The sequence below is a fragment of the Acipenser ruthenus genome, chromosome 19, assembly GCF_902713425.1.
Source record: "Acipenser ruthenus chromosome 19, fAciRut3.2 maternal haplotype, whole genome shotgun sequence".
Lineage (NCBI taxonomy): Eukaryota > Metazoa > Chordata > Actinopteri > Acipenseriformes > Acipenseridae > Acipenser > Acipenser ruthenus.
In genome coordinates this window covers 19,546,869-19,567,907 of record NC_081207.1, presented here as the reverse complement: position 1 = coordinate 19,567,907, position 21,039 = coordinate 19,546,869, and the positions used below count along the sequence as shown (strand labels likewise).

At 41.0% G+C, this 21,039-nt stretch overlaps 1 protein-coding gene across 5 annotated transcripts in view; it reads right to left on the bottom strand.

The window, feature by feature from the left end:
- Nucleotides 1-21,039, bottom strand: part of LOC117424582 (granule associated Rac and RHOG effector protein 1-like) — a 57,848-nt gene that overhangs the window by 2,873 nt on the left and 33,936 nt on the right. For all 5 annotated transcript variants that reach the window (XM_034041059.3, XM_058992569.1, XM_058992572.1 and 2 more), the window contains 11 exons: nucleotides 13,844-14,044; nucleotides 11,353-11,493; nucleotides 11,076-11,171; nucleotides 10,022-10,183; nucleotides 8,109-8,267; nucleotides 6,674-6,771; nucleotides 5,174-5,299; nucleotides 2,964-4,168; nucleotides 2,290-2,455; nucleotides 1,361-1,498; nucleotides 723-801 (listed from right to left, as the gene is read on the bottom strand). In XM_034041059.3, the coding sequence (XP_033896950.3) occupies nucleotides 723-801; nucleotides 1,361-1,498; nucleotides 2,290-2,455; nucleotides 2,964-4,168; nucleotides 5,174-5,299; nucleotides 6,674-6,771; nucleotides 8,109-8,267; nucleotides 10,022-10,183; nucleotides 11,076-11,171; nucleotides 11,353-11,493; nucleotides 13,844-14,044 (2,571 nt within the window). The remainder of the gene's footprint in view (nucleotides 1-722; nucleotides 802-1,360; nucleotides 1,499-2,289; nucleotides 2,456-2,963; nucleotides 4,169-5,173; nucleotides 5,300-6,673; nucleotides 6,772-8,108; nucleotides 8,268-10,021; nucleotides 10,184-11,075; nucleotides 11,172-11,352; nucleotides 11,494-13,843; nucleotides 14,045-21,039) is intronic.

Sequence of the window (21,039 nt, the reverse complement as noted above, 5' to 3'; positions counted from 1 at the left end):
GCAGGCCTGCAGGCACCCGACCAGCCACAGGGGTCGCTGGTGCGTGGTGAGCCAAGGACTCCCCAGCCAACCTAAACCCTCCCCTCCCCTATCCTCCCGGGCAGCGCTTGGCCAATTGTGCGCCGCCCCCTGGGAACTCCCGGCCACGGTCAGTAGTGGCATACCTTGGATTTGAACCGGCAATCTCCAAGATATAGGGCGCATCCTGCACTCAGGGCGGAGTGTCTTTACCGGACGCGCCACTCGAGAGTCCCCTTGAACAAACTTTATAATTGTCAATGTCGATTTGATTTATTGTGCTGCTATTCCACTCACCACTGTATTATGTGCATGAAACTAAACTGGTTATCGTTAGAGCTCCCAGTTGCCTGCTTTAGCACAGATCCAATAATGCTAATACAATGTACATGCCTGTTCATAAGACAGATGATGAAAAACATTTGAAATAATAATCAGACTTTGCTGGCAGTGCAGCCTCGTACTGGAATTTATTTTAGGTTTTCTATATTTTATTAAAAAAAAATAACTAAGTATGAATGTGTACAGCAACTTAAATGGTGCCTCCAAGGACGTCATAATAAAGACGTTGCATCTCAACTGACATTTTTTTCAATAAAAGCATAAAATAAGTGTTCTAGTTTTAAGCAAGTTACGTAATGTGTGTAAACTGCGTCAGTGTGATAAGTCATGCTGTGTTTTGCACCAGTCTAGGATATCCCTACCTGATTAATGTTATCTGCGGAGGGATGGAGAGGTGGGGATGGCAGGGTGCAGGCTTCATGCTCACCGCTGCTGTGTTTCCTGTACAAAACAAGAAGGAATGCAGAGTTAACTAGAAAGGCAACAACCAGCTTTCCTCATTTTACACTACAGTTATGAAATCAGCTAATCTGAGCGCTGCATTTATTTTTCTGTACATAGGTGCTGTATCCCTCTATAATACCACACAAAGATCCTATGTGTGAAGCGATAAAACTCGACACAGAGAATTACCAAAGATTACAGGACATGGTAGATGGTATTGCATTTTATTTCCTCGTTTTTTATTTATTTGCGATGCATTTTTAGTTTTTTATTCCTTACTACTCGTTGTGGAGTACAGGGATATTACTTCCAGCGTCTGTGATGAGGTCTCAGGCTGGTTATCAGGGATCATTTTTAGCCATCTTGCTTGTTTTCCAGCCATTTACATATAAATGAAGACAAAGCCCTACTGTCCTGCGCAAAGGGCAACACTGACATTGCGGGGGTATAAAATCATACAGAACCGCAGCAGTCCAGCATATAAATGTATTAGTGCCAGTCTGCGCACTCGATATACGCTCATTATCTATCATTCTCTACTCCTAGATTATCTCACCTCCTCTGTTTGACAGCAGCAACTAGATCAGGCCCTGAGAACATGGAGAACAGACTGTCTCCATTGGCAGAGGATGTTTCATCACTGGAGCTGGCCGAGTCTCCCTGAGTCCCAGACCAGCTGCTATTCATCACATCCCTATGAAGAACATGCTTAAAATAAGACTTTCCAGAACAACATGAAGTTGGGGCTGGCTTATCTTTCAGGTAGCAACCCCCTTCTGACTAGGGCGACCCAGGGCTTAAGGATAACAATATAAAAAATAGATTGTTGTGTGATCCAAAAGAAATGTGAAACACAGAGCACACAGGAAACCACAAAAAGCAAGCTGTAAGAGCCAGTGCTCTGTGCTGAACACAGTGGGCTCTATTCAGTGGATCTACTACAGAGACTTGCACATATTGTTAGAAATGTTGGTTTCAATAAGGCCCGTGAAACAATGCAACCAAGGCAGAATATAGTTCTGCCAAGGTTTAGATCAACTGAATACACCCCAGAAACTGAATTGGGATTTATAAAATGTACCATTGTAAAAGTAATAATAATAATAATAATATTTTAAGTTGCTTGAACACCACAGAATACTTTCTGGTAACCAATAGGCAGTGAACCCCAAGATGTACTGTAGCCTTGGATTGCTCAGCCAATCAGGTGTCAATAGAGTGAACAAATACTAGGTCACAATGAAAACCAAAATACAGAATATGGCAACCATAGGTTAGGAAAAAGGACACTGGAAAATCTGAAGACTGGTTTATGTTGAAAGTTGGGAGATTCTTAAACACCACCTTGAGGAAGCTATGCTTTGAGGCTTAAGGCAATATAGGTATTTAAATTGCTGTAGAGCAGGCATGTATAATGATATACTTTAATAACAGTTTCATCCCATTTCTTAAGAGAAAAAACAATCCTGGTGTTGGGTTCCTTACCCCTCTGTGTAGTACTTGGGAGGTGGCCAGGTTCTGTGAGGTTCATCGGGGGCAGCCCAGTTGCTACGCGTGTTGCTGGGGCGACGGACATGCTGTGCTTGCCTTTTGTGTTGCATAGCCTGGCTGACCCCAGCCACATAACGGGCAAACTCTGGGTCTGAGCCAACTAGATATGAAAAGAGAAACCCACCAGTCAGTTGCTGACATGTTCACCTATCCTCACTGCAATTGTCTCTTCACTGAATCCCTTAAGCCCAACTGTCTGCCACAGCAAAAAAAAACAATGGGCACCAGTCAGCTGTTGATAATGGCCTGTGTTGATATGAGAGCTGGCGACAATATTAAAAAACTATTTTCCAACAGGCACTTAAGTATTTCATACAGGACGATTAAAAAAGTCAGTAGGGCGCTTTTCAGTGCTGCTGTGGAAAAAAGCATTAAACCACTTAAAATGTCTTGAGAAAGAGTAAACTAAAATAAAATAACTTTGTATCCAGGGCTCACAACCTGGTAATTCACAAGTTTGATTGTGTACTACTGCTAGTGTTGACAGTAAATTGAACAAGTACTATACATTACTGCTTACAAACCCTTCACTATTAAACAGACATGTTTTAAAAAAGAAACATGCAACACTTGCAAGACCTAAACCAAAATACAACTACTGCACATACCTGCAGGGTCAAACGGAAGAATGTCTCCAAGCATCCCAAAGACGCCCTCGCTTTGGTCTCGATTTGGCCAGGTGTTATTTCTGGGACCTTGGGGTTTTTGCCCCAGCATTTCAGACACAACGCTGTCCATGTACGTGCTTACAAGCCCGAGGCTGTAAAAATCGGAGCTTAAATCCGGGAGCCCCGGGTTACCCCACTGACCCATCTGTCCGATGGGTGACAGTCCTGCTGCAGGTGGAGGCTGAGGTGGGAGATGCTGGGTGGAGCTGCCCAGCCACTTAGCTGGGACTCGCTGCTGCTGCTGCTGCTGTTGCTGTTGGGGTATAGGGGGCTGCGGCAGGGATTGCGACTGTGTTTGTTGCTGCTGCTGTTGTCCAATGGGCTGGAGGAGGTGCTGGTAATACTGCAGTGCTTGCTGCTGCTGCTGCTGCTGCTGCTGCTGCTGTTTCTGCGTAGGGTGCTGCTGAGGAGGCTGCAGAGCTGTGTGGGACACCGGCTGAGGAGGCTGCAGAGCTGCGTGGGACACCTGCTGGGGCGGCTGCAGAGCTGCGTGGGACACCTGCTGGGGCGGCTGCAGAGCTGCGTGGGACACCTGCTGGGGCGGCTGCAGAGCTGCGTGGGACACCTGCTGGGGCGGCTGCACTCCTGAGGGTGGTTTCTGCTCGGCAGCAGAGGAGGATGCCACTGCAGCCACCGAGTTCCTTCTCTTGACCAGTGGAGATGCCTGCTGAGACTTGCCCATGTTGAAACCCGAGAGGAAGTCTATGACGTCCTGCATCTCCTGGTCCGTGGGCAGGTTCATGCCCTTCTCGCCCAGGGCTAGCTCTCTCTGATCAATGGGGTAGCCGTTGAGCAGCTGGCCAGGGGTGCCCTGACGAGCCTGGTTGGAGTCCATGGTCCTGGGGAAGCTGCCTGTGTTGAAGATGCTCTGTAACCTCGCGTCCATGCTGTTGGGCAGCTTGCCTTTGTCCTCAGTGCTGCTGCCGGTGAAGATGCTTCGTGAAGGGGTGTTTGGAATCGAAAAGCTCCCGCCACCGGAGGTGCTGCTGCTGCAGGAGGCTTTCTTTGTAAACTTTGAGGTAAGCTTGGAGATGGTCTTGGGAAGCCCACTGGAGGACTTGGCTCCGGACGGCAGGTCTACTTGGCTTCCGTAGTCGGAGGATTCGCGCTGCAGCTGAATTTGAATGGTGGGCAGTGCCTGCTCTCTGTGGGGGCGAGGACAATAGATGAAACAGAAGCCACTGCAGTTATAAAGTTGAAAATACAAAACTTGGAAACACACATACTAACTAGGTATGGGAATTTTAAACGTCTAAACGTATAAACTCTAAAGAAGTGGTTAAACGATTATACAGATTTCTTGAAACGCTAAGCTTTTAACCCTTTGCGGTCCATTGTCGGACCTGGTCCGACATTGCAATTATTCCTATCCGGTCCATTGTCGGACCCAAAAAACGGGTTTCTAGTCGTTTTTTCTCCGGAAAAAGCCGAGAAAACCATAAAAAAACAAACAAAAAAAAAAGGCGTATCTCATGAATAGTCAGACTTGCCCCTGGCATCACAAAGGGGCGGTCATAATGAAACAAGCTGGCTGTTACTGTATCAGCGCACAGAGACTATCACGGACATTTGCAGAGCTTTTTTGAGATGTTATAGTAATAAAATAATGACTTGGATTGCATTATTGAGGAGTTTGGTGATAAAACGAGTGATCAGGAGATGATTGATCGGTATGTACGACTATTATTATTATTATTATTATTTATTTCTTAGTATATGTGAAAGCGATAGCGAACGAAAGGGTGGGGCGGGGCTGGAGATGCCTAGTGAGTGCTTTGTTGATATGCCGGGCCTTTTAAACCCGTTTGACTGTGGAAAGAAAATACTTTTAAACAGCGCGTCAAATTAACTGCGTGTGTGAAAATAAATTGGACCTGACGCGCACTTAATAAATGGACTGCAAAGGGTTAATACAATAGAAATCTTCACATTATAAGCATGGCCACAGCCAGTTTCAGGCCTTGTAACCAATAATCTTTGTACAGTTTTCACTGTGAACATTTTTTCTTTATAATGCAAAAAAAAGTCCATTCATCCCCTCTCACTAAACCAGAGATCAATTTCTGGACTCATTTAAGACAAACATTAGTAAAATAAAAAAATCACAAGGGCTTCGAGGAAAATAATTACATGTCGATCCTCCCATTTACCTCCTTTCTTTCCATCTGTTCAGGTCAAACACTGCAGTATACAACACATCCACCAGCCCCAGGGTCTTTTCTGGATCAAGACTTCTCTGCAGTAGAGACATTGTGGCAGGATCTTCTTTGAGACACCTGCAGAACAGACACACCCATCACAACACTGAGCTTTTCTTAAGATGCAGTACTATTCAGCAGGTAGGGAAAGGTCATGCTAAAAACCAAAAAATCTCACCGCATAGGATATTTAAAAGGGATGCTTTGTATGATCTAAGTGTTCAGAATATTTAATGTATTATTTGTTCAATACCCTATTAGGCATGTTTTGTATAATTCTCTAATGTTCTCTAAATACAGTAATCCATCACGTATCCTACCCGTTTATCCACCATGATCAATCGCTTCAGCAACGTTAGTTTATTATTGAACAGAGAAGATTAGTTCAGAGATTGTAGATCCACCAGAGTTTTTGTACATTGTGTTGGGCAGCAGTGTGGAGTAGTGGTTAGGGCTCTGGACTCTTGACCAGAGGGTCGTGGGTTCAATCCCCGGTCGGGGACCCTGCTGTTGTACCCTTGGGCAAGGTACTTTACCTAGATTGCTCCAGTAAAAGCCCAACTGTATAAATGGGTAATTGTATGTAAAAAAATAATGTGATATCTTGTAACAATTGTAAGTCGCCCTGGATAAGGGCGTCTGCTAATAAATAAATAATAATAATAATAATAATAATAATAATAATAATAATAATAATAATAATAATAATAATAATAATAATAATGTGCTCCGTGCGCAACCATTGCTGGAAGTGTCACATGAGCTGTTCAGTGTGTTGACTTGATATGTAAATAAATCCTGTTCTCTTGCGGGGGGCGTATCAACTTCAACCTCCGTCTCGCTGTCACTCAGCAGCGAATGCACGCACCCACGCTGCAGACGGCTACTCTGTCACAAGCATTAATACCCTGCATCTTTGGTATTTAAAAGAGGATTCATTTATCCGCCTTTTTACATATACACCCTTACTCGACAGGCGGATATGCAACAGATTACTGTATATTATTTTTCAATCTCAGGAGCTACTTCTGAAAAGACCACTAGTGGGTGTGCAACTGTAATACCTGCCCCCTGGACAACTGTGAAAGGGAAGTAAAAGGAAAACATCAATACAAGAATCACTGGACTGATGTCTGGAACGTACATGTTGTTCAATCCTTATTACACAGAGTTTATTAAACATTATAACATTTAGCTTTAAATACATACATGCTATGTTTAGAAATTCAAAGTTCATATGTATGTGAAGGGATAGAAGAGCTCTTCTGATCATTAACAACTACAACAACATTTCAATTTGCTTGCATTCATTCTGGTGCAAAAACAAATAAACAGGTCTTGTTCTCTGGACAACCACTTACATGAACATACATTGTTCTTTTAAACACCAGTGCAATGACACAGTAGAATACATGGAACTTGGGAACATTATGTAAAAGAAAAAGTTCATACCACGTTGAGGGGACTTGAACCACAATTCTGGAGCCTTCCAAACTAATCTGTGGTGCGTACGCTTCCTTGTTCTCAATCTGAGCCGTATCAACCACCACCTGGCAATAAGCAAACACAGCAAGAGAACACAGTTGAGTTTCCAGTTGGATTAGAACTTTTTTGGTTTTGTTTTTGTACCCCCTATTTGTGTATTTTGTATTCTATTAACCACTTTGGTTCAAATGGTTTTAACACTGTGTGCTACTGATATACTTTTCTGCTGTATGCTCCCCCACCCCAGCCCTCATCATGGTACATTCAAGCAGCAACTGTGTCCCATCATGCATCACACATGCATGCAGCTCTGTGGAATCAAAGGAAAGCGCTTCCTGTGCCTCAGGAAGACAAAATATTATTATTATTTAAAACACAGGTGCATCCTCCACGGAACAATTAGCTAGGATCAATCAGGATGCAAGCATGCTTTTAAATTTAGCCTTGTAAGGCAAGTTTATTTTTGTTGAGGAAATAGAAAAGGGGGGAGGCCAATTTACATAACAAGCTATGTCCAAAAAAGGATTTAAACAGTTTTTTGTGTTAGTTTTAGAACAAGCAACTAACTGATTGTACGGAGATGTCCTTCCAACTGCACTTGCAGTATCTTTAATATATTATTCCACATAAGCATAATACAGACAGATTAAAAAGGATTATCTGAATGAATTAACAACAAGAAATAAACATAGGCCTGAACACTGGCAAATCAGGGATTTGTAGCTTGTAAGAATTATGAGAGGAAACTAAATATAATAACTAGAAGTGGGTGTTTTGTAAGAAGAATGGCATCTCTGATAGAAAGTGATTGTAAAGTAGAATAAAGCAGAAGTAGTATATCATCATCATCATCTTCAGCCATTCTCAATCCACTGCTGGATGAAGGCCTCCCCATGATTCTTCCACAAAAGCCTGTCTGCTGCGTCCCTCATCCATGTTGCTCCAGCGTGTTTCCTAATTTCATCTTGCCATCTTCCTGGAGGTCTTCTTGGTCGCTTTATATCTCTTGGGATCCAGTCTAGTATCTCCTAGGTCCAGCAATGGTCTGTTCTTCTTGCTACAAGTCCGGCCCACTGCCATTTCAGTTTTCTCGCTCTTATAATAACATTGCATACATTCCTAGACCATTTCACTTGGGCAATATCTTTGTGGGTCATAGCATGTCATGGCTGCAAATCACAGGAAATCATTAGGGGTACAGCTGGTTGCTTAATGACAGGGAAGAAGGAGACGGAAGAGTGGAGCAAATGACAAAGGAAGTACAAGAATAAAAGAAAATAAGGGATTCAAACTTAAAGCTTATTTTGGTTGACATTTTAAAATTGCACATGCGAGATCTACATGAAAGTAGAGGACAGGTAAATGGAATTATGGAATTATTAAGTAGAACGCTTTAACTCACCAATCCAGCCTGACCGAACAGCAACTGCACAGCAGTTTTGCAGGCCCCTCGCCAGCTCGAAGGGCAGACCTGATTCAGGACCTCTGTGACTGGGATCTCTCCAAGAGACGATTCTCCATTCTCACCTGCCGCTTCTTTAATCAGCTGGAACACTGTTTGCTGAACAAGAAAACCAACTCATTTATAGCAGCTGCACAGGGCACAAAGTACAATACGGAATCTGAAGCCCATAATTACTTCTTAATTAACATTAAGTATGAATACATTCTGTGCATAAGAACAAAGCATCTCTTTGTCCTTGTCAGCTGATATACAAATGCCTAAGTGTAGAGAGGGGCTGTATGTTATTAACACCAGCAGAATACAGGAACCCCAGTTTCATGCAACAGTTGTGATGGTGACTAAATGTGTGCGAGTACTGTTGTGTAAAAAAAATTGCAGAAACTTCAAACAAGAACAGCAAAAAAATAAAATAAAAATTCACTTAAGGTTTGTCTGTTGCACACATGCCATTAACAAAAATGCCCTAAAAACAAAGAAAAAACAGATTCCCTGGTTAGATGATGAGCTGAAAATATCTCTTCAGCCAAAGAAGCAAGCACGGTAATTTAAGATGTTACCATAATGAAAAACAGTAATGTAGCATAAGTTTAGTACTAAAGCAGGGTCAGCTGTTGCAGGAAAAAGCTGACCAGAAAGGTGAAAATAGAACAGATAGAAATAAATAGCTGCCACTGTAATTAGGAAGTGTACTACTGAGAGAAATATATATATATATATATATATATATATATATATATATATATATATATATATATATATATATATATATAGGGAAATAAAAATGTTGTTGTACTGTAGCTTACTTGACTTGGCTCTCAGATTGTGCGAATTAAAATATATGACAATGTGCTTGCTGTGGTGTATTTAATATCGAAAATAGCCGAACGGACACACTGCAATTTAAACTTGCTTTTACTGAAAAATAAACGATAACATGTAATTATAAGAGCTGTCTGTTACATGCTGTCAGATCAGGACTTGACTAACGTGGAACATGGGAGCTGAAGCATGCCGTTTCCCATATTGCAACTACACAATTAAAAGGTGCGGCCACCAATCATACACACATTTTCAGACAGTCTTGTGTTGCAGGCTTTGATGCTTCAAAAGTCCATTTTTCTTGTTGATCTTGCCTTGCTGTGAGCAGTGCTGAAATAAAGCTCTTTCATTGCACTAATAGGAGTCAGACACTACTAGTCTAGCAGATGCTTAAACCATGCAAAAATGCACCAGAACGCACCATTCAAAAACGTCCCTGAGGGAGGGGACACCTCCCCCACCACACTCTCCCCCCTTGAGTGCTATATACATATATATATAGTATAGGGTGCTGCACAATACACGCTGGTATCAACTCCATGACACCCTATACCAGGGCTTCCCAACCCTGGTCCTGGGGACCCCATGTGTCTTCTGGTTTTCATTCCAACTGAGCTCTCAATTAATTAGACCTTTTTACTTGTTTTGAGCTCTTAAACAGTTGCAGATCTCAAGTTACCTTTAACATTTTATAAGTAACCTGAACTCTGCAACTTTTCAGGAGCGGAGAACAATTAACAAAAAAAAAAAAGTATAATTAAGCAAATTATTAGTTCAATTAGGTTTTACTTTAGTAATTGAGAGCTCAGTTGAAATGAAAACCAGAAGACACGTGGGGTCCCCAGGACCAGGCCCTAACCCTATACTATACTGTATACTATACTATGTTTTTAAATATATAGTTAAATATGGATAATATAATCAGTACAGCTTGTTTTAATGTGACATCATTTCCATCCTATACAAACAATCTGATACAGATGGCTAAATCACATCAATACCAGGTCCTACAATTACAGGAGGATAGGTACCGTTTTCAGTTTCAGGTTTTCTGTTGCTGATTCGTTAAATGAGACCCCCTTTAAAAAGTGTGATCCAATCTGCACAGGTATGGTGGGGAGTTCAGACTGAATGGGCTGAGAAGTAGTCTGCATTCGCCCAGCCTGCTGCGCCTCTGCTTCACCGCAGCACCCCTAAGAAACAAGGACAATGGAATTAGAATAAACACACAGTGAGGCTTTAAACTTCTCCAATGCAAAGAGCTCCACACACAGAAAGTCAGCCCCCCAATACCCACACTAGAGTGCAAACTGTGTCCTGATAGAGCAATACCAAAGGGCTTTCAATATTGTATTAAAATCGGAAACAAACATTGGAAATGTGAAAAAACACCATTGGGGCAACCTTTGCCAGCACCAAGCAAAGTCTTGCAACAAAGCAACTGTACGGGTCGTTGCTATATATTTTTTTAATTTGAAAGTAAAATTATATACATATACGTACATTTCACCTAAGAGCAGCTTATTTATGGAATGTGTTGCCAGTGGAAATTAGAACCTCTTCCAGCCTTCTTCAGTTTAGAAAGCTATTAAAAACTTTGCTTTATAAAAGAATATTTGGGTAACTTTAGAGAGCTGGAATGGTTTTAAAAATTTAATACACGATTTGAAAGTGTATAATTTTGTGCAATATATTTACGTTTTACAGTACTGTGTGTTTTATACTATTTATGATGTACCATGTTTTTATCACATGGTACTTCATGTTAAATTATTTTAATGTCTTTTGCCTTGTACAGTGCTCCAATGCCAACTGGCGAGTGGCGCTATATAAAGATGTTAAATAAAATAAGAGTGTTGGGAACTACAAATTAAAAGTGAAATGGTGCTTTTGGCTGATTTACTTTTGCTGCGCCAATACCCTGAAAACACGTAAACTATCCGTGCTGTATAGTCTCTCTGGCAGTTCTCGCTGATAACTTGGCGCGAGGAACTACCGTTCCTCTCAATGTGCAGTGATCAAAGAGAAGTCCTGGTCAAGGTTTCTATGAAAACATTTTATAGAATCAGCTGGATATGAACTTACCTGCAGAGTAACTTCAACAGATTTGGGGTTCAGGTGAAAACCAGCCTTCAATGCATATTCACTGTGGCCCAAACTCTCCAGGGCTGCTTTGTAAGCCTGAATAGAAAGAAGCAGATACACATCACTGTAGTTAAAACATGAAGCCTACAAATTTCCCATTCAGCTAATAGGTAAGGTTTTTGACCAGACAAATTTACTAGGAGGTTAAAGTGGTCTTGAATAGTAGGTTTACAGCTTCATATCTTCCCCTTTTTAATGATGACCAGTATTTCCTAACCTGTAAAGCATTGTCAATCTTCATATTGAGTTCCTTCAGCTGGTGCTCGGGGATGGTTGTGTTTTGAGAGCAGAAGAGCTGCTGCACCTCAATCCCAGACAGGCAGCCGTCCCGCCCCCTCTCCCGCAGCCGAGATGTAGCCTTTCGGAAACCGAGAAAGAGAGTCGCACTCAGAGAGCAGCAAACACCACACAGAACACGAATAAAACACTGTTAAATTGATATAAAAAGCAGTGCATCAGAACACCACCGCTGACTATAAAATAAAATAAAATAGGTACCAAGTTTTATCAAACAATGAATATCAACCATCCATAGAAACCTCAGATCCAAAAATCAGGAAACTGCATTGCAGGAACACACAGTAGTTGACCACGGAACTATCAGATAGAACATCTGGATAAATAAACCTGTAAATCAACAATAAATGTCACTGCTAGTTTACTGGTTTCTAATTGTAATAAAACCCTGATTAAATCAGGCATTACCTTGGTAGTTGACCATGTCTGTATGGTACTATTACCTGCCCAAAGTGGTCAACCACCAGACAGTAATGCCCTCAAAAATCAGAGTTCTGTTGGTAAACAGTGCATTGGAGTTTATTTAGTGCGTTCTGTCTGTAAGCATGTGTAAAATGAAAGGAAGGCTGTTTAAACCATTAAATGAATAGACAGAGGCAGTCTGCTACTGGCATCACACTGAACAGCACGGAGGAGGGTGTGTGGTCCAGTGGTTAAAGAAACGGGCTTGTAACCAGGAGGTACCTGGTTCAAATCCCACCTAAGCCACTGACTCATTGTGTGACCCTGAGAAAGTCACTTAACCTCCTTGTGCTCCGTCTTTCAGGTGAGACGTAGTTGTAAGTGACTCTGCAGCTGATGCATAGTTCACACACCCTAGTCTCTGTAAGTCGCCTTGGATAAAGGCGTCTGCTAAATAAACAAATAATAATGATGGAAAAGATGCACATTTGAGAACAGTGTTCAACAAATATATCTATTTTTTTACAGTGTTTATGGCGTGTGTATACAAGAATGGGGTCTGTGTATCAGAGTTTCCACAGGAAGAACCTTTTATCATTATTATTATGTATTTCTTAGCAGACGCCCTTATCCAGGGCGACTTACAATTGTTACAAGATATCACATTATTTTTACATACAATTACCCATTTATACAGTTTGGTTTTTACTGGAGCAATCTAGGTAAAGTACCTTGCTCAAGGGTACAGCAGCAGTGTCCCCTACCAGGGATTGACCCTCCGGTCAAGAGTCCAGAGCCCTAACCACTACTCCACACTGCTGCCCCAACCTTTGCACTGAACGAATTGTCCATGCCTCTAACAAAGCTCTCCAGCTATAAAAGCTGTTCCATAAGACACATCCTGTCAGGATATCTAGCCTGAGAAGAGCTTTCATTAAAGCCCCACATCATGTCAGCTCTAACAAAACATTTGGACTTCAATAATGAATGTCTCTAGCTTGATATGGGGATCTAAATCTGCTCTTTTAAAAAAGAGAGCTAAACAATGGCTTTAAAATCAATCCATGACGCTTATTTAGCATTTGCAACTGACAACCCTCTTATTGTTCCAAGGATTTCCTTGTTTATTTGGGATACAGAAATTAGCTTTGAAATCTCACTATTTGGATAGTGTAACTTGATACTTCCTGTGCTGAAGATCATCTCCATGGTCTGGCCTCACTCTGGCACAGTGGGAGCGAGACAGACACAGGACACGACAAGGTTTCAGAAGCTTGAACTTCAATCTAGCGGGGTAGGGTGCACATCTCAAATGTAAGTCGCCAAAACAAATAAGAAGTTAATTTTTTTTTTTTTAAAAGGCACAAGAACTTGAACATTGTTCATACACAAAGCCTGTAGGAGTTATAAACACAAAAGGCATTCGTAGACAAGCTAGGTGCCCAATAAGGGATGGCTCTGAATTAGCTCAATTTTTATAACATCAACACAGCATTCTCAAAGTGCAGCTGTTTAAGAACAGTTTCAAAAGCATAGATGCCTAATCAAATCCACTGTATCTGTTGTTTACAATATCAAGTTATTTGGTTTACTGTATGTGATCTGCCTTTCCTCACTTTTCCTTGCACTGTTGTTTAGGGTTGGGGTTCTTGAATTATATCCATCACCATCAGACATGTTGGTTAAGTCAGACAATGATCTAATGTATTTGTATGAGTCATCAGTCAAATTACTTGTGAAAATATTTACTCATGCAGAGATGCATGAACTCTGTTTACAGTGGATTAGAATGCAATCCATTCTGATATATGCTTTCAAGAAAAAAAGCTGTGTCTTGCAAGATGAACAAAGTTCAAAACAACTTCACTTCATACAAAAATAATGAGCGAATGCAGTTCCAAGTACTGATCTACAAATTCAGGAATGTGAACATTAAAGCCTTCTGATGTATTCCGGTGGAAGCAGCCAGCTAGGAATGCTTATATAAATAGAGAAGCCGGTCGGCATACCTCTGCAGCACCTTTCCATGACCTCACGGCCTCCTCCAGCTCTGTATTGGAGGGGTCGTTCCGCGTGGTGCTCTTCCTCTCCTGGGCTTGGGCCAGCACCTCTGTGAAGCAGGACTGAGCCACGGGCTGCACCTTCTGCAGAGCCTGGGACAAGAACTGAAAGTGGACCTGCATCACCGTCAGAAAACATCGGCCCAGCACCTAAGGAAGGGAAAAAATGAGAAGAAAAGATATTCTTGAGATATTCTGTTATTGTGACTATTTCCAACAATACGTATAAAAATCTTTAACCTTTTCAGCATCCATGTGTGACGGGGAGACGGCCCCTATGTATATTTGTGTGTTATTTTTAGGATGTATTTGTATTATGAATTTTATTACATATGACTGTGAAAAGCCGTGTTTGGTATTGTTAATAAGGGTAATAAGATAATTAATAGCTAGTTAACCCATCGGCCATAAATATAAAAGACCTGCAGTTTGGCTGCACACGGAGAAGTGTGTTCGTGAGTGGAGAATGGGTGTGCAGTTAGGAGTAACAATAATAGTAAAAAGATAACAATTCCTACGTATGCTGGTTTTGCAACCAGCTTGTTACTATTTATTGTTTGTTTGTTTGGCAAATGTGCCCTTTTGTTTTGAAAGTGTTTTGTGTTTGTTTAAATCTTTTATTTTTATTAAATAAAGCGCTGAGCGCCATAGCGTCTCAGTTTGCCATTACCCGTTTGTTATGGTTTCTGTTTCTGGTCTGACGTCACCACCAGAGCTATCCTGTTCACACCGTGTCATTGGCCTTTATAACTTAGTGCATAATGTGTCAATGCTGGGGAATCTCGACATGGCTTATTTTGGTAACAAACAAACAAACAAGCAAGAAAGCAAGCAAGTAAGCATCAATAACAAATACACCCTCCCCTGCCAAAGCTGTAAATACAAAATCTATGCAATTGGTAGCATGAAAGATTAGATTAACATGACTGTAGCCTAGGTGTGTCAATATGTTTGTATTGTATGTACTGTATGCACACAGACAGGCGCCATTGGTGCACAAAATCTTGTACTAAATAATGTCCTTACCAAGTTTCATCAGATTTGGATAAGTGGCTACAGTACTTTAATGCTGTATGTGAAAATTCATAACCAATGGCATCTTTATCAACAGATTAGTAGACAACTAGAGCCACATCTTGACCAAAAGTCCAACAACCACTTCAGATTTGTTTTTAGGTCAGATAAAATGCATTTCTATTCTCAAAGTAATTTTAAAATAAATGCATAACATTTATTGTAAAATTCTTCCCCATTTTTAAACTATATATTTTTTTGCACTATTGTGCTACTCATACACATATTGCAATGCAGCCAGTATTTTATTTAGGATATAAAAGTGTGGGGAAATGAAACCAAGCGAATAGTTTTCACACTAACTCCACATCTCTCCTATAAGCTTCCCTAATAAAGAAAGCACAGTCGATGAATTCTGCTTACCCATTCACAAGATCACTACTCTGCCAAAACGGTGGGCTTTACTGTACATACTAAATCTCATTTATAATTTTCAATGTCAGTAATGGGGGGGTCTATTCAATGCTCAAGACACACACTCATACCAAGCTAACAGAGTTCCAATAAATTAATTTAATTAAATTGCCTTCTCTAAATGGAAAGGAATTGCTTTGACAGTTTACGTAGCCACAGTTGAAGAGTTAATTAAGAATGGACAACATATGATGTGTTCTGCACTACCTTAAAATGTCAGCTGTTTACAAAGCTGACTTGTGCTGCTGCCATCTGAAATTAAATGCTACCAATAAGATGCCAAGAGTGAATACATATAATCCACAAATGGTTTGCTATTCAGACAAAATTCCTTTGAAAACCTGCACAGTTTTACACTCCCATCACAACTGCTCCGACAGCTTTCAATATTCAAATACCTTGCGTTGTCATTAACTCTAATTCCCCTGCCACAACCTCTTTCACACACATTCGGCCTAATTGTCAGTCCTGTCAGTTACCATGGAATTGTTCCATTAGTTTATTAAGAGATGTCCATCACACAAAGGTTTCATTATTGGTTAATTGGTTAAGAAATATTCATTTAAGTGAGGTACTAACTAAGCATCTCTTGACTTCAAAATCTTTAATGAACAGGGTCCCCTATCCAACAATATGAAAGCTAAAGCATACTTGAGCAGTATTAACATCTGCCAGCCAAGACCCATACTGTAGCATTGATCTCTTTGAAACTGAACTGTTCATGTGTAAAATCTTTTTGCTGTCAAACACTACAATCATTCAAACAACGATTATGATACTGATAAGTACTTTGTCAGTATTGATAAGGTCAATATAAGGACCTCATGTCAGCTTAATTTACTATTTCCAAAAATGATGCTATAAAACAGAAGCTTACAGAAACCTAATCAGTTCTCCTGTTAAAAGCAGCCTGTTTATTTAGATCCATATGGCTTAGCAGATTCAAGCTTCACTGCATTCTTTTACTTCGTAAAGATTTCCTAACAAACTATGACATTTTCTAGCACATTTGGCATATGAAGCAGTGCAATTTGCCAACGAACCATTCTTAGATTCAATGCACCATTTTAGACTTTCATATTGCATAGTAAAAAAAAAAAACAACTGTAGAAAATTCAACGGACCAAGTTTACGCTTCGTTTCTGAACAAACATATAGTAAATTAACAATCATGTAAAAAGCTAGTAACTGTTTAAATGCATTTGTACAAATACTGCAGAGTACTGTATAACTAATGTTTGTAAGGCTTCCACCTTTGAAAGACGTACTACTATTTATTATGTTTACTACTACAAATAGTTTAGAAAATCTATAACAACTTACATTGGGCATCTGGCAAGTCATACTTTTTCTCCACTTTGTTTTTGTATTGCGTTGCAATCACATACTGACTCAATTACATTATTAAACAGAGGCTTGTTTCTCACAAAAATGAATACTCTTGAGACTTGGAGATGCAGTTGCCCACATTTTTTTTTTTTTTAAATTTAGAGTGACCAATTATTATTTTTATTTATTCCCCCCCCCCCCCCAATTTAGAATTTCCAATTATGTTTTTTCTCCTCAATGCAGCGGATCCCTACACAGCACAGACATTCTGAGGACAGAATCGAGGCAGAATCTGAGGCAGAATCGCTTTTACGCAGAGCAATCCAGAGCAGAGGTGGGCGGGCTACTGATCCCCAGAGAACAGCCCTGCTTTTTATCCACTCTGAATGTGCTATGTGTCTGGCCAGCAGGATTTGCTGTTGCGTGATGAGGAGAAGGAATCGCTGCCGGTTTCCCATCCCCCACCCCGGGAGCGTTAGGGCCAATGTGACGCCCCCTTCGGCGTCCCCAGCAAAGTTCTACCTCTGCACAGTCTGGACGCGAACTGGCGCCGTCCAAACTGTATGACTCATCCTGTGCTCCCAGTGGCAGTGCTTTAACTGGATGAGCCACTCTGGGACCCCCGCAGTTGTGCACATTTTAAATAGTTTTCATCCCTATTTAATAAGAGTTGTTATTTCAAATGACAATATATAGCCTACTTACTTGATCACATAAAATATATATTATGTGCAAATATGTGCAAATTTAAAAGCAGTTTTAATGCTATTTTGACTGTGCTTTCAGTATTAGTTGTATACTTCACTTGTACCAGATGATCAGCATTATTCTACAATGTACTGCTTACTAAATACTACTGTCAATGGTTTACTCAAAAAAATGAAAAATGAAAACATTAAGATGTTATACAGAACTGCACTAAGCAGGTTTAGTTGGGTTAATTCTTAAGTTTAAACAGTTCAATTAAATAGTCACTCTATTGAATTACTAAATAGGGATGCAATGAAGTAGACCCAAAGCATATCAATTTACTGTTCATGTGTAAATTGAGATACACCCAAATCGGCAATGCAGGATCAAAATGGCCACCGCCATCTCTGACCTGTGCAGCAGGAAGACTGCTTGCTTGCTAATCCTAAATATGTAAAACAGCACAGGGGACACTACAGCATGTCTTTAACAAAGGCTTTTGCAATGGAGCAGAGGGGACAGACACACTGGTGTAGTCATGCCTTCCTGCTTTTTACTGAGCAGCCAGCCTACAGACTATGTCAAGGGCTTACAGTTCTGGTATTAGCTCCCTCCCAAAGAACAACTGCTTTCCTCATCAACATGCGGAATAACATTCTTCACTGGAACAATAGAGAGCAAGCTTGCAGCATCAGGCCTGAGTGTACACCCTAATACAGTGAGCAGTGCAGCCGGAGGAATGCAGGCCCATTCAACGAACGGGTCAGTGCACTAACTCAACGGCTTTGCTGCGCCATTGGTAAGCAATAAACAGTGCAATCTGAAGAACTACTTTGGTTTCATATCTGAGCCACAGAGTTTTTAATTGGGTACTACTGAAACTACACTCAGTCATTTTCACAACCATTTTTCTGGAGTTACTGTAAATGGGGAAGTTTACTGAACTGCCCAACATTTTGGATACTGCCATTCCATTCGCAAAATTGAAAAGTATATTGAATATTTCAATAAACTTCTACACATTCATTTTGTACTTGATATCAAATAACCAGCGTCTCTCAGAAGGAATTATTAAGCTTTTGTGCTATAACCAACATTTTCGTGCTTGAATGTTGTTAATTTTGTCTGAGACTATCAATATTGAGTACAAAATGAATGTGTAGATGTTTATTGAAATATTCAATATAATGCAGATTTTATTGTTCAATGTTGCGAATGGAATGGCAGCAGAGAGGCTGTTTTATGTGCTCTTAACCAGGGTCATTAACCCCTTCAGTGCTAGGGGGCGTATGGCATACGCACTAAAAATGTCCTCAAAGTGCTAGGGGGCGTACATCCTAAAATAAATCTCACTGTAGCGCCGGCTGTGAGCATCCGATTACTTAATTTTTATTTTTTTTTTACAGTGTGTAGAAGGGTTTAAGCTCTCAAAATATGTGAATGGTGTATCTGTCACGTCACTTAAAAAGTGCATGATTGACGTGTAAACTGCCCTATATATGATTTCTCTGTGTTACTCAATGTTGGATGCGGAAGTCAAACAAGCAAACTAAACTCTGTTGTTCTGTGGCATATGCGGTAGTACCTCAGTGCTTGGGCACGCTGTGTTTGACCAATTGCTTCTGACATTTTAAGACATGTGTGGGAGGGTTTAGTCTCTCAGCATGTGAATGGTGGATTGATCACGTCAATCAAACAGTGAATGATTGATGCCTAAACTGGCCAATAGGATTTCTCCTGTGTTGTTCAGTCTGGAATCCAGTAGGGCTGCAACGAAGGGCACATTTTAACTTTCGAAGGTTCGGAACACATTACCGAAGGAGGGTTCGAACCTTCGATGGTACTAATTTGCATAATTTACTGGTGACGTCACCATAGCTACTTGTTTATATTTGATTGAAAATCCTAGGACTCCCGAGTGGCGCATCCAGTAAAGGCACTCCGTGTGGAGTGCAGGATGTGCCCTATAGTCTGGACGTCATGAGTTCCAGGCTATTCTTTTGCTGACCGAGGACGGAAGCTTCCAGGGGGCGGCGCTCAATTGGCTGAGCGCCGGCCGGGGGGAGGCAGGGTTAGGTCGGCTAGGGTGTCCTCGGCTCACCACACACCAGCGACCCCTGTAGTCTGGCCAGGCGCCTGTGGGCTTGCCTGTAAGCTGCCGAGAACTGTGTTGTCCTCCGACGCTGTAGCTCTTGGGTGGCTGCATGGTGAGTCCGCAGTGTGAAAAAAAGAGGTCGGCTGACGGCACACGCGTCGGAGTACAGCGTGTGTTCATTTAAGCCCTCCTGAGTCAGTGCAGGGGTGGTAGCAGTGAGCTGAGCCTAAAAATAAAATGGCCATTTCCAAATTGGGAGAAAATAATAAAAAAATAATTGGCAATGACTAAATTTATAAAAAAAAAAAAAAAAAAAAAAAAAACCTCTATTATTTTACAGGTAAGACATATACAGTAGTTTGCAGAAGTATTCACCCCCTACCAATAATGTCACATTTTGTTGAATTACAAACAATGTATGCACAGTTTTTCAAACAAACTTTTTCATTCAAAGCTGTAGTGGTTAAACTGAACACTGTTATATGAGGAAGAGGTCAAATGTCGGCAAAACTTGCAAAGAAAATGTACAAAAAGAAATTTACTGGTTGCATAAGTATTCAGCCCCTTAAGTCAGTACTTGGTAGAAGCACCTTTTGCAGCAATTACTGCTAGGAGTCTTTTTGGTTAGGTCTCTACTAGCTCTGCACAGTAGGATGGTGACATTTTTGCCCATTCTTCACGGGAAAATTGCTCCAGTTCTGATAAGTTTGTTGGGGATCGTCGATGGACTGCAATCTTCAAGTCTCGCCATAAATTTTTGATTGGATTCAAGTCAGGACTTCGACTGGGCCACTCAAGGACATTAATTCTTTGGCTTGTGTGGCTTTGTGCTTCGGGTCATTGTCCTGCTGAAATGTAAATTTCCTCCCCAGTTTCAGAGTCTTGGCTGACTCAGACAGGTTTTCCTCAAGGATTCGCCTGTACTTTGCACCATCCATTCTCCCCTCTATCCTGACAAGCTTCCCAGTCCCTGCTGAAGAGAAGCATCCCTGTAACATGATGCTGCCACCACCATGCTTGACAGTTGGGATGGTGTTGACTGGGTGATGTGCAGTGTTGGGCTTGCGCCAGACGTAATGCTTGGAATTTAGATCGTAAAGTTCAATTTGTGTCTCGTCTGACCACAAAACCTTTTTCCACACGTCTGCAGTATCATCTACATGCTTTTTCACAAACTCCATACATGCTTTAAGATGAGGTTTTTGAGTAATGGCTTCTTTCTTGCCACCCGTCTATACAGGCCAGCTTTGTGTAGGGACCAGCTTATTGTTGATGTGTGAACACTGACTCCCAACTCAGACACATAACTTTGCAGATCTCTCAAGGTCAGTGTTTGCTCCAGGACTTACAGACTGAGGGTCAATGTGGCCCCCACTCTAAATTTTAGGGGGAGATTTTCTTCGGTGAGGGGGTCAATATGTTTGATAATTCAGAACCAACTACCATTTCTTATTTTTGTTTGTTTTTAAATATGCCAGCAGAGTTTACTGACCTTTTATTTCTGAAGAACAAAAAATAAAACTGTAAAGCTGTAGATACAACC